We start from the raw sequence: 11,906 nt of genomic DNA on the forward strand, positions 1-11,906 counted from the left end.
GTCACGTATCCTAAACACTCGAACGCATTCCTAGGCTTTCATTCTTTACTTGCATTCGATACTACCATAAATATCTCGTTCATATTTTCCTTGCACACAGTCACTCGTCTTTCCACACGCAGTCCAAATAATAGCCTAAACACCTAAGCAGAACCCGAGGACGCTGTTTATTGTTGATTGTTTCGAGGAACAACTCAGGCGTTCCCATGCACAATACAGTGATAGGCACCTAACAGACACTATCACAGCCGGTGACCTCCTACGATATGTTTTATTATGTCAACGTGAAGAATGTGACACAGGAGCTATTAGCTTACTTAACAATGTCACCACAGTGGTGATAACAGAGTGTAAAATCTTTCAATTTTTCCCTATGCTCTACCAAATCGACGACCCTATCTGAAAACATCGAACATTCCTTACAGATTACATCCCCATTTGCGACACGCTAGGTACCAGGTTTCCCTTTTCTTTGGTCAAACAATGAGTTATCGCGATCGGTGATTCGCCACGGCGACCGGGATTAAAGGAACATCTCTATTCTTATAGAACGTAAACAATGACGCGGTCCCAGCGTATGTGGGGTAAGGAATAAGCGCGATAAGGACATAGGAATCATCGCGATAGCGGTAGATAAAGCGATAACCTGGTTTCTGCCAAAAATATATATAACAGGACGAAATCGCGGATCGAGAGCCGAACTTTCTACAACGATTGATCGAATGGATCAGTTCTGGAGCGTTCTGCTGCTCGGCCTGGGCCTCCTAATCGCTGGATCGGGATGTTCCGCAATGGCGGACAAGGAGTGGTGGGAAACCGCTTTGGTTTATCAAATCTGGCCGAGGGGATTCCAGGACAGTGACGGAGATGGCGAGGGTGACTTGAAGGGTACGTTTTGAATCTGCGAATCCTCGAAATCTAGAGACTCTACGGGAATTTGGTGCAATCTGCAATGTTTCGTGTAACAATTTTCGAAATTTTATAGTCAAAGTTTCGAATTATTTGCATTCGATTCAAACCCTTACACTGTGATTTAATTTCGGAAAATTAGGTATCGGGAAAGTGTTATACCTCTGTTGCATTCGTGATAAAATTATGGGAAAATTTTAATGGTTGTGGAGGAAAATATATCTTAATTTTTGGAACGTTATAGTCAAAGTCCCGAATTATTAGCATTCGATTCAACCTTTGCACTGTGATTTAATTTCGGAAAATTAGATATCGGGAAAGTGTTATACCTCTGTTGCATTCGCGATAAAATTATGGGAAAATTTTAATGGTTGTGGAGAAAAATATATCTTAATTTTTGAAACGTTATAGTTAAAACCTCTGTTCCATTGGCGACGAAATTATGGAAAAATTTTAATGGTTGTAAAGGAAGATATATATTAATTTTTGAAACGTTGTAATCAAAGCCCCGAATTATTAGCATTCGCTTAGCCCCTTGCACTGTGGTTTAATTTCAGAAAATGAAATATCGGGAAAGTGTTGTACCTCTGTTCCATTCGCGATAAAATTATGGGGAAATTTTAGTGGTTATAGAGGAAGATATATCTTAATTTTTGAAACATTGTAATCAAAGTCCCGAATTATTTGCATTCGCTTAACCCCTTGCACTGAGATTTAATTTCAGAAAATGGAGTATTGGAAAACTGTTGTACCTGTATTTCATTCGCGATAAAATTACGGGAAAATTTTAGAATTTCTTCAAATTTTAAATAGATACGTTAGAATATAATATAATATTCGATAAGAACTCGCGACGAATTAATCTCGTTTTAAATTAAATTACGAGATCTTTTTGAAACAATGAAATTTCATTTTATTCGACAAATACGTGGATCCTTTTGCAGCTCGATCAATGAATAAATCGGAATTTTTCATTTTTCGTTACAACTATAAATGTGTTTAGCAATATAAATGTGTGAATTTGGATTTTTATTTCGTGGAGATTTGTGTGGATTTCCATTTGAAATGTGACTGGAAAGGTATAATAATTTTGATCCAGGTCGTATGAAATGATAATACCCCCTGCGATTTTCAATTCTTTTCGAGTGATTTCAAAAAGGTATATCTTGACAGAAACAATCGTATGATTATAAAAATTAAATTTGATTGTACATGTTTGTTGATAAAAATATTGAAAAAAGAATTAGTGTTCGATAAATAATTCGTGGAATATTGTATAACGGGGATAAGAAATAATCGTACGATATTGATAATAGAATAGCTTATACCGTCAAAGTATCATTTACATGGCGTCTATATAGACGCTCAGAGTCTTCGAATATCGATCAGTTTAAATCTCGTTACCTCGAGGGATTTGTTAAAGATAAATCGCGACGAAACTTTCACCATTCCCGATGTTTAATTTGAAATGTAAAGCGAATTGCACGTCGACTTGAAAATTTATATAGATAGTGCTGCTCATGAAATAATATGGTCGAGTAAATTTATTTTTAAAATTATCATCGGTATAAGAGCTGAACGCGTGAAAAATTAGCCTCACATTCGACACTGTGTTCCGGTTGAATTCGTTTATCACACGATGGTCAAGGTACCAACCGAAGTTAGTTCAGATTTCTTGTACGCCATTGATAACATCGAATCGATATATTATCGTACGATGGGAATAAATTTTCGATATATTGACCACGCAGAAATTATAGAGAACAAAATGAAGTGACATTGGCTACCGTATCCTTGAAATGTGTCAAGAGACACGTGGGAGGATAAATATTTCACGATTTGCGAAGATATTTATGCATATCCTGAATACGATATATGGAGATAATTCGTAACCACGTTCTTGATTCAAGGTCAAACTGTTTAATGTCATATAGGTATAATTAATCGTCTCGATTATCTGAAAGACCTTGGAATCGATGCAATTTGGCTAAACCCCATTTACTCGTCACCACTGATAGACTCTGGATATGATATTTCCAATTACATTGACATACATTCTCTATTTGGTAATCTACAACTTTTTTATGAGTTCATAGAACAAGCACATAATCATGGTATGTTCAATATTAACATCTTTTTTATACAATGTAAAGATCAATTTTTAGAGTGAAATAAAATATTTCAGACTTGAAAGTCATTTTGGATATAGTGCCAAATCATTCGAGCAATCAACACAAATGGTTCCTAGAGTCAAGTAAAAATGTTAAACCGTACAGTGATTACTATGTTTGGGCAAATGGATTCATAGATAAAGAAGGCAGAAGAATACCTCCTAATAACTGGGTAAATTATTATAGTGAAAATGATTTTAATAAATGTCAATTAATGTTGCTTCTCATTTAGATCAGCACTTACAGTGACAAAGAGGGATCTGCATGGACTTGGCATGATACGAGACAGCAATGGTATTACCATAAATTTCATGAATCCCAACCCGATCTCAATTTGAGGAATGAAAATGTGTTACAGGAATTACTGGTAAAGCACTTGCACTATAACAGTGGCACATATAATTAGCATATTTTGTGATTCAATAAGAAATTAATAAATATTTAAAGAGCTACATATTTTTATATTTCAGGACATACTCAAGTTTTGGTTGAATAAAAATGTTGATGGTTTTCGAATCAATTCAGTTTCGTACCTTTATGAAGATGAGAATTTGAGAAATGAGCCTGTTGCAGGAAATGGAAACTACACTTCTGGACTGCCAGAGAACACAAATCTTGTGTACAAGTTTCGTTCGTATATTGATGATTGGGTGAAAAAGAATAATGCCACTTCAAAGTATGTATAGCCAAGCTTTTCACAAAATATGCAAACATTTTATTTGAACTTATTCTGTGACACTTGTATTAAAATACTGCAACTATTGATTTGCAGATTATTAATTGCTGAGTCTTATGACACAGATGAAGTGCTGATATCGCTTTATGGTAATGATACACAAGATGGTATTCCACCTTTCAATTTCCGTTTTATTACATCTGTTCAAAACACAAGCACAGCAGAACATATTAAAAATGTTTTGGAAAATTGGTTTAAAATACTGCCAAACAATGCAAGCACAAATTGGGTGGTAAGAGTACATGTACTGCAATAATTATCCCTTATTCTCTCCTTAAAATTTAACAAGACATGTACATATTTCAGCTTTCCAATCATGATAATTCAAGGGCAGCTACAAGGATTGGATTAAATCGCGTCGATGGGCTACACATGCTTAGTTTATTGTTACCTGGTCAAGCATACACTTATTATGGAGAAGAAATTGCAATGTTAGACAGGAAAATATCATGGGAGGAAACGATCGACCCTATGGGTTCCTCGAGATCAAGAGAAACATACGCAAATTATTCCAGAGACCCTGCGAGGACACCGATGCAATGGAACTCTAATATTTCAGCAGGAAAGAAACGTTGAAGTACAACAAAGTAAAACACAAAGCAACTTGAATACCTATAAATTGCTTGCTTCTCTTAGGAAAGATAAAGTATTTACTCATGGAGATTATGAGTTTGCAACTTTAAATAATGACCGCATATTTCTTTTTAAAAGGTTTGTATGTGATAGGAATTGTATACAAAGCATAACATTCAACAAACTTTTAACTTTATCTTTCATTAGGTCTTTGCAAAAATATCCTACGTATATCGTCGTCATTAACTTGGGTCTACGGCAAGAAACAGTTAATTTAACGTCATTGTATCCGAATTTAAAAGATTCCATGGAAATTGTTGTCGCTTCCAGTAATGCAGTTCACAATACGTAAGCATGTTATTATATATAAAAACATATTCTCATTGTGAATTCAAGAAGATAAGTTGATACATTTAATCCCATTTTTTAGGAAAATTATATCGGCAGAACGTGTTATCCTTACGGCAAATGCTGCATTAGTATTGAAAGCGGAGGAAATATATTGCGATACATCTACGACCGAAATTGACGTAACTACAGTTCCTACATCGACTACGACCGACAAAAATTTAGCTGCTATTTCATCGTCAATAACACAATTAATAATAAGTACAGCTATTATAGTAACATTATTATTAAATGCTTCAACATTCTATTAAATTAAATTTTGTAAGATAGAAATTCCAGTTATGGAAATTAAAATAATGATAATACTTAAATGAAGTATTTCTATATTAAGAGCTTGTATATAACTATAACAACAAATATACGCTCGATTTATCTCACTTTACACGCGTTAAATATATCCTATAAATAGGAAGTTTATTTTTGTTTATCAAGCCATTGGCCTCAGGTGTTAACATTCTGGTTTTGAAGTGCTGCTATAATTTATATTAATAACACAAATACCCGTGCTGTTAAAATACGTTTATGAAACTGCAAATGTATTGAGTGACTCATAGCAAGCTAAGTAGTATGGTCCCAGGTGTTGACATGTGTTTAGAAGACAGTTGCATTTTCACTAAAATCATGAGTAGAAACTGCACTCGAGTTGGTGTAGTTATACAAACTGAAGAGATATGAGTTTATTATCAATCGTTTACAATACAAATAAGTGTAAAATAAAGCGAAATAGAAGAAAATTTTAAACAGTTCGTTGCCTTGTAAACTACAGAAATATATCGTTCGTTGAATTCGCGGTCACACAACAGACAGTGCGTTGTAATATGTTCAAAGTATCGTGTTTATGACTTTATCAATATGTGCCGATTCCTTTTTAATCGAGACTACAGGGATTTGAACAGACGCAAATATGTTCAATCGAGACTAACGTATCTCCCGTAAGATAAGAGTGGAAGGCAAACAATAATAGGGGCGGTAAAAGAAATTTCGCCATTCAACTGCTATCTATTCGTGACTATATTTATCGCGAACAGAAATGTCGCATTCGTCTTCATTGTCCGGTTTTATAACACTGATCATTAGCAGTCAACCTAAATCGTGTCTCGCTTGTGTAAACATAAATATTGCTATCATATCGAGAAGCAAACGAACGGGTGACGGAAAAAACAATGATTCGAGGAATGTAGTCCGCGCTAAATAAATGGAGTTCTTTTAAATATTTGAAATTTAGTAGCCATAAAATGGAAGCAAGTGGTAGTTAACGAACTAAGTTGAAACTCCGAGTTTATCAATAATTTGTTCCTTTTTATTGCGCGGTGTTAAATATCAATAGCTGAAAACTTTAGACAGTTCGAAGTTTCGGTGACTTCAACGGTGTCATTTTCGTATCGAAGCTACGGTTTGATATAAGAATTTACGTGTGCACTATATCGCTCACGCGGACTATACATTAGTCTGTCCTTGCAATAGTGTAGAATATAAAGCAGACGAAAGGAATATAAAACGATGGAATCTGCAGAAACTACTCACCTCTTTTGCGGCAAATCAGTCTACGACGCTATACGATACAACGGATCGAAGGAAATACTTGAAGACACAGGTTTGTCATCATTATGCACAAAATACGAAAAACACGCGCACGTTAGAAGAATAATGTTCAGGTGAAATCACAAATTTAAATTCAACCAATCATGATTTACATGCTCGCGCATCCATACACCATGTCATTTCTAGACTGGACATCCGTAAATTAAAGATAGATATCTAATCTAGATTTAATCGATTGATAATACGAGATAGCTCGTGTTAAATTAAAATGTGTGTACACTTAAATGATTTAAGTATATAAAATATCCTGCCAAAAAATAGTTGTTAAATTAAATTTTTATTTTAAGCAATAATAAAAAATAGAAAACGAATAAAGAATAATTTTTTTTTAGAATCAGCAAATGATAATTTTAGATACTACGCGATTGATCCAGTATGTATGAATGTCCGTCTTTGCATATTTTGGTCTTTATGGGCAACATTAATAGCAGTACTTATTATATCCATTTTATTTTACTGCTGTTTTTCACCAAAAACGTGTTTCAATTCTGAGAACATAGTTACTGTAAATATGACAAATATAGTGAGTATTTGAATAAAAGTTAATAAACTTGTTTATTCTTGAGCTTATATTTCTAAATTATCTAATTACTCTAATTCCATACTATTTCAGTAAACTTTTCAAACATCAAAAATATACAGAACACGTGTTCCTTATAATGCTGGATAAGTCTACAAATAAAATATCGATATACCTATAAAGATAATACATTTTTGTGATATCAGCAAGATGTAAGATAATTCCTAATTCCTTACTTACAAAGCTACTGTTGAACGCGAAAGAATGCAGATTAGAAAACATTATGAAATCATGGAAATTAAATGTAATAAATATTGAAAAAAATTATGATGTTAACATCTTTTGTTATTATTATATTTGAATAGAAAAAAAATATCACGTATTAACTAATTGAAAATTATGGCTTTGAATATTTTACAATGGCAATCTTAAAATATATAATAAATGTAGCTGTTAAACACAGATGCATAAGATGATAAAATATTTCTCGCGCTGATATTTGGTGCAGGTATTCTATTCGCCGTTGAAACTATTGAATCGAAAGCAGAGTACACAGTGTATTTAGATCAGCTCTGGACTACGACAGTATAGAACCCTGTGCGAAGCAGTTTTAAATAAAATTTCGTCGATAATTTCATCTAAAAGATAATATTTTTTAGTCCCGTATCCCTTAGAAGAATTTCTTAATTCATCTATCTTTTTTAATTTAGTCTCGTATTTGCCAATATATTTGAATGCAATATACAAATTTATATACATCTTATCTGAAATATTATAATTACTGTGCTATCACCTTTACCACGATAAAGGATATTTATTTAGTACATTGAATAATTCTTCGAGTATCTTTTAGTTTTTATAATGAATCAGAAATTTCGATAATATTTACTCTAAAGTTATAAGCCATGATACTTTTCAGGGACGATGGTTGCTTTAATTTTACTTTGTACCCTATATATGTAGTAGTAAAAGTAAATACATAGGTACAGGGACAAAAGAGGAGCGAGAGCCAACCAGATATCTCTATGGGGTAAAATGCATTTGTCCAGTCATTCTTGAAGCTGGGACGTTAGGGGAAGGTTGTTCACGATTCATCGAAAGTTCATCAGGAAGAGAATAATTTTCTTGGGATAAATTTCGTACATCCTCGTCGCATAAAATCGTTTAAGCACGTCCTTGGTTTTGTTTGGTAGTTATAATGGAGAGTGGGAGGTTGAATTTAGATAGCGTCGAAACGAATGGGATAGCGAAAGAAACAGTTGTTGCTACGTACAAGGCGTTACCGGACGACGACACTGTTGCACAAGAGAAGGTGCAAAATACTGCAATGGGAAAACAGAATAATGAAAATGAAATCGACGATGGAGTCCATGAAAAAATGCTCAAGGATGAGAGCAAAAATTCTCCTACAAAAGAAACTACCGAGGTATGTTCGTAGGCCATATTTTGGAAGACACGCCTAAACTTCGTGCGATCAATAAGATGAACTATTTACACGCACAATCGAAAATGTCTTTTCTTTTTACCATTACCATTACTATTACTATTGTTATTTTGTTTCATATATATAGTATATAATTGTTATTTCTTTGATTGTATTTTCACATTTACTTATTTTTACTCGGATTGTTAATTTTTCTTTGTTCCAGTAATAAAAGACAATCTATATATTTTTGAATTATTTATTAAATTTTTTCTCAAATGTTTTTATGTATAATACGTTTTATATTATTTGTATATAATATTAAATTTATTATTTGAAAGTAAGAATCTTTTATTGTTACATCATCTTGAAGTAGAGTGATATGTCGTTCAATTAAAGATAGGGAAATAACCATGATTCATTGGACATTCAAGTGAAATAGATACAGGAAACATTTATTAATATTTTCTGTAATATGTTCTTTGTCTGAATAGGTAAAATATATTTCTGAAAATGGAGACACCAAAATTGATATTGAAACAGTTAAACAAGCTTTTTGTGGAATGGGAAAGGAAGAATTAATGAAATTTGCTAATGATCCATTTTGGATTCGATTAAGATGGTTTTTATTCATTGCTTTCTGGTTACTTTGGATTGCCATGTTAGTTGGTGCTATAGCTATTGTAGTAATAGCACCAAAATGTACAGCACCAGAACCCAAAGAATGGTGGGAAATTAGTCCTATTATACAACTGGATCCTGCAGAAACAAACAATCATAACTTGAAAAGCATAGAATCTTTATTGGATATTTTAAAGGAACAAAATATAAATGCAATTTCTCTTTCTTCTATAGTTAAAGAAAATCCAATGGGTAATTACTTCTATATATATACAGATAGATTTATGGATAGTTTTACTTATCATAATATAACAAACATTAATAAACATTTGATAACATAGGAGGAACAGAAGACTTTAAAAATATTAAATCAGAATTAGGAACTATAAGTGACCTAGAGTCCCTCATAAAATATGCAGAAGGCAAAGATCAGCATATCATTTTAGAATTAGATCCAAGTCATACATCAACTGAACATCCATGGTTTAAACGTTCTATAGAGAAAGAAGAACCATTTACATCTTATTATGTTTGGGCTGATGCAAAAATAACTTCTGATGGTAAACATAATCCACCTAATAATTGGGTTAGTTGTAGCTTCTTTTTTGTTAAAGATATCATTACCATGTATAATATATACTATATATAATAGACTACATTTTTTTTTTAGTTAAGTGTCTATGGAGGATCAGCATGGGAATGGAATGAGCAAAGAGGACAGTATTACCTTCACCAATTTAACTACACACAACCTGAATTAAATTACAATAATCCAACAGTAGTTACAGAATTTGCTGTGAGTTATTATTTTGTTTTTTGTCTTACATATAGATTCAAGAATGTCCTGAATAATACTTAATTTTCAATACATAGGATATTTTGAGTCATTGGATAAAATTAGGAATTAGTGGATTCCGCTTAGCTAATACACAATATTTAACTGAGGATCCAGATCTTCATGATGAATTCAGAAGCACTATTCCTACTGAAGCAGATGATTATGATTCGCTAGTACATGCATATACAAGAGACCGACCAGAAAATGTTGGTATCTTGTCAAAATGGAAAGAAAGGGTTTATAATGAAACAGAAAATAAAGGGTTAGTTGTCTTAAATAATCATAACAATAATATGTATATTGTGCTCACTTCGAATGAAATTTTATATAAAATAATATTTGTTCAGGTTCTTTGCTCTTCAAGATGATATTGGGACTGATATTTTACAAGTTTACAACGAGAAGAAAAGGTTGATCGATCTCCCACAAAATTCACAATTCTTTACAATAGCAGACAGCAGTATAAATGCCACAACTTTGCACCGTGGCATTTATCACTGCCTCAATTCCACTCCTTGGCCTGCTTGGGATGTAAGATTCTGTAATATATATATATGTACCCATATCACATAAAATATACAATGTATTATACTATGTTCTAGGTCAATGGCAAGAAACATAGTTTGAGGGAAAGAATGCCTGCAGATATAGCAGACAGTTTGGTACTCATGACATTACTTTTACCAGGCACACCTGTGCTCAAAGTAAATGATACTCTATCTGCAAAGGATGCCTTTGCAACTTTATCTAAAACAAGACAAAGTTTAACGTTCCTTTATGGAGAGACAATGCTTAAGACTATTAATGGAAGTGTATTTGCATACACAAGGTAATATAACAGTATTCTTCTTTTTTCACCATTAACATTATTTGTATGCTAAATATGTCTTGTCGCCTTATAATTTAACAATAATATCAAGAGATGGGTAGATGGTCTAAAAACTTTAAAAAATAGAACTTAATAATTAATTAAAAAAGGTTCAATCAGTTTAATTCACAATTGCTATAAATCATCTCAATTGCCCTTTGATACTACACTTAAACCTTAAATAACTCATACACCTTACACAACTCACACAAATATACTGTGTAATTTATTAACCAAAGATTAATTTGCCCTGTTCCACGCTTCCTTTTATGGACGCAGGAGGCGGTGAGTCCTCTTAATAACATATTGCATGCGACCTATCTTTAAAAGTAACGTTAAATAATAACAATTTTGACTAACAAAAATGTTAACGTAATTAATGTTGTTGAAAATTGAGTCAAATTTTCTTTCTTTTCTCTCAATTAAAAAAATTTTGAATTAAATTAAGACTAAATAATTGTCTAGGTTAAAGAGTGGCAATCCTGGTTACTTAGTAGCTTATCAGTCATCAGAAGAACCTACTGTAGTGGACTTCTCTGTAATGCCACAGATTTCTGATGAAGTTAGTGTAGTCACGCATAGTCCTAACTACGTACAAGACGGCAATATGATAAGGTAACATTATTACAAAATTATTGTCTTTTTATTCTTTTTCTTTTTTTCTTTTTTTCTTCATATACATTATATTTATGTACATTATATACATCATATTTATGTACATTATGTACATCATATTTATGTACATTATATACATCATATTTATGTACATTATATACATCATATAGAATAATTATTTCGTAACAATTGTATTTGATACAATTTTTTTTTTACAGGACAAAGTTGCCCTCTAATAAGGTTCCTATATCATCCAAGAGTACAGTTGTTCTAACGTTTGTTCCAAAATCTTAATTACGAGACAAAACGTGTATAACTAATTAGTAAGAATCTCGTATTTATCATCCTCTCATGTAATGGCATTTATTACAAGTAATTATGTATTGTTTTTGTCAACAATATAATTAAATGTAATGCAATGAAAATATAGAGTTCTATAACTAACCTACCATTATCTTTAAAGGAAAGACTTTTTTTTTATTATAATCGAATTAATATAAATAATTTTATAATCGTATTTATTACTCAAATATATCTATGAAGTTTATATGGATCTGTGAACCTTGCTGTAAAAATATAAAACAATGCAGGTAAAGGAACTAAAGCAAGCATTGCCGGGTGA

General features: G+C 32.3%; 4 protein-coding genes across 5 annotated transcripts in view; 3 read left to right on the top strand and 1 right to left on the bottom strand.

The window, feature by feature from the left end:
- The first annotated feature begins 722 nt into the window (after positions 1-722).
- On the top strand, positions 723-5,048 carry LOC108548891 (maltase A3). The gene is given in 10 exon segments (XM_017902023.1): positions 723-888; positions 2,844-3,023; positions 3,095-3,252; positions 3,313-3,447; positions 3,551-3,756; positions 3,853-4,048; positions 4,123-4,380; positions 4,382-4,527; positions 4,597-4,737; positions 4,820-5,048. Coding segments are annotated over 10 exon segments (1,815 nt in total).
- Positions 5,049-5,816: 768 nt separating this feature from the next.
- LOC108548921 (uncharacterized) lies at positions 5,817-6,934 on the top strand. The gene is given in 4 exon segments (XM_017902058.1): positions 5,817-5,981; positions 6,246-6,278; positions 6,281-6,391; positions 6,732-6,934. Coding segments are annotated over 4 exon segments (501 nt in total). The 5' UTR covers positions 5,817-5,827.
- Positions 6,935-7,988: 1,054 nt separating this feature from the next.
- CD98hc (CD98 heavy chain) lies at positions 7,989-11,639 on the top strand. 2 transcript variants are annotated; one of them, XM_017901982.1, is made up of 10 exons: positions 7,989-8,345; positions 8,837-9,215; positions 9,305-9,549; positions 9,634-9,759; positions 9,837-10,063; positions 10,149-10,332; positions 10,404-10,630; positions 10,949-10,954; positions 11,135-11,284; positions 11,503-11,639. In XM_017901982.1, the coding sequence occupies exons 1-10, from the start codon at positions 8,118-8,120 to the stop codon at positions 11,576-11,578; spliced, it is 1,848 nt and encodes a 615-aa protein (XP_017757471.1). In that variant the 5' UTR covers positions 7,989-8,117; the 3' UTR covers positions 11,579-11,639. The 2 variants fall into 2 exon arrangements, with proteins under 2 accessions (XP_017757471.1, XP_017757472.1); XM_017901983.1 differs by lacking the exon at positions 10,949-10,954.
- Positions 11,640-11,809: 170 nt separating this feature from the next.
- Positions 11,810-11,906, bottom strand: part of LOC108548792 (JNK1/MAPK8-associated membrane protein) — a 1,285-nt gene continuing 1,188 nt past the window's right edge. The window contains exon 5 of the mRNA XM_017901914.1: positions 11,810-11,850. Coding sequence (XP_017757403.1) covers positions 11,810-11,850 — 41 coding nt within the window. The remainder of the gene's footprint in view (positions 11,851-11,906) is intronic.

Source organism: Eufriesea mexicana, unplaced genomic scaffold, assembly GCF_001483705.2.
Source record: "Eufriesea mexicana isolate 0111107269 unplaced genomic scaffold, ASM148370v2 scaffold1653, whole genome shotgun sequence".
In the NCBI taxonomy this organism is placed as follows: Eukaryota; Metazoa; Arthropoda; class Insecta; order Hymenoptera; family Apidae; genus Eufriesea; species Eufriesea mexicana.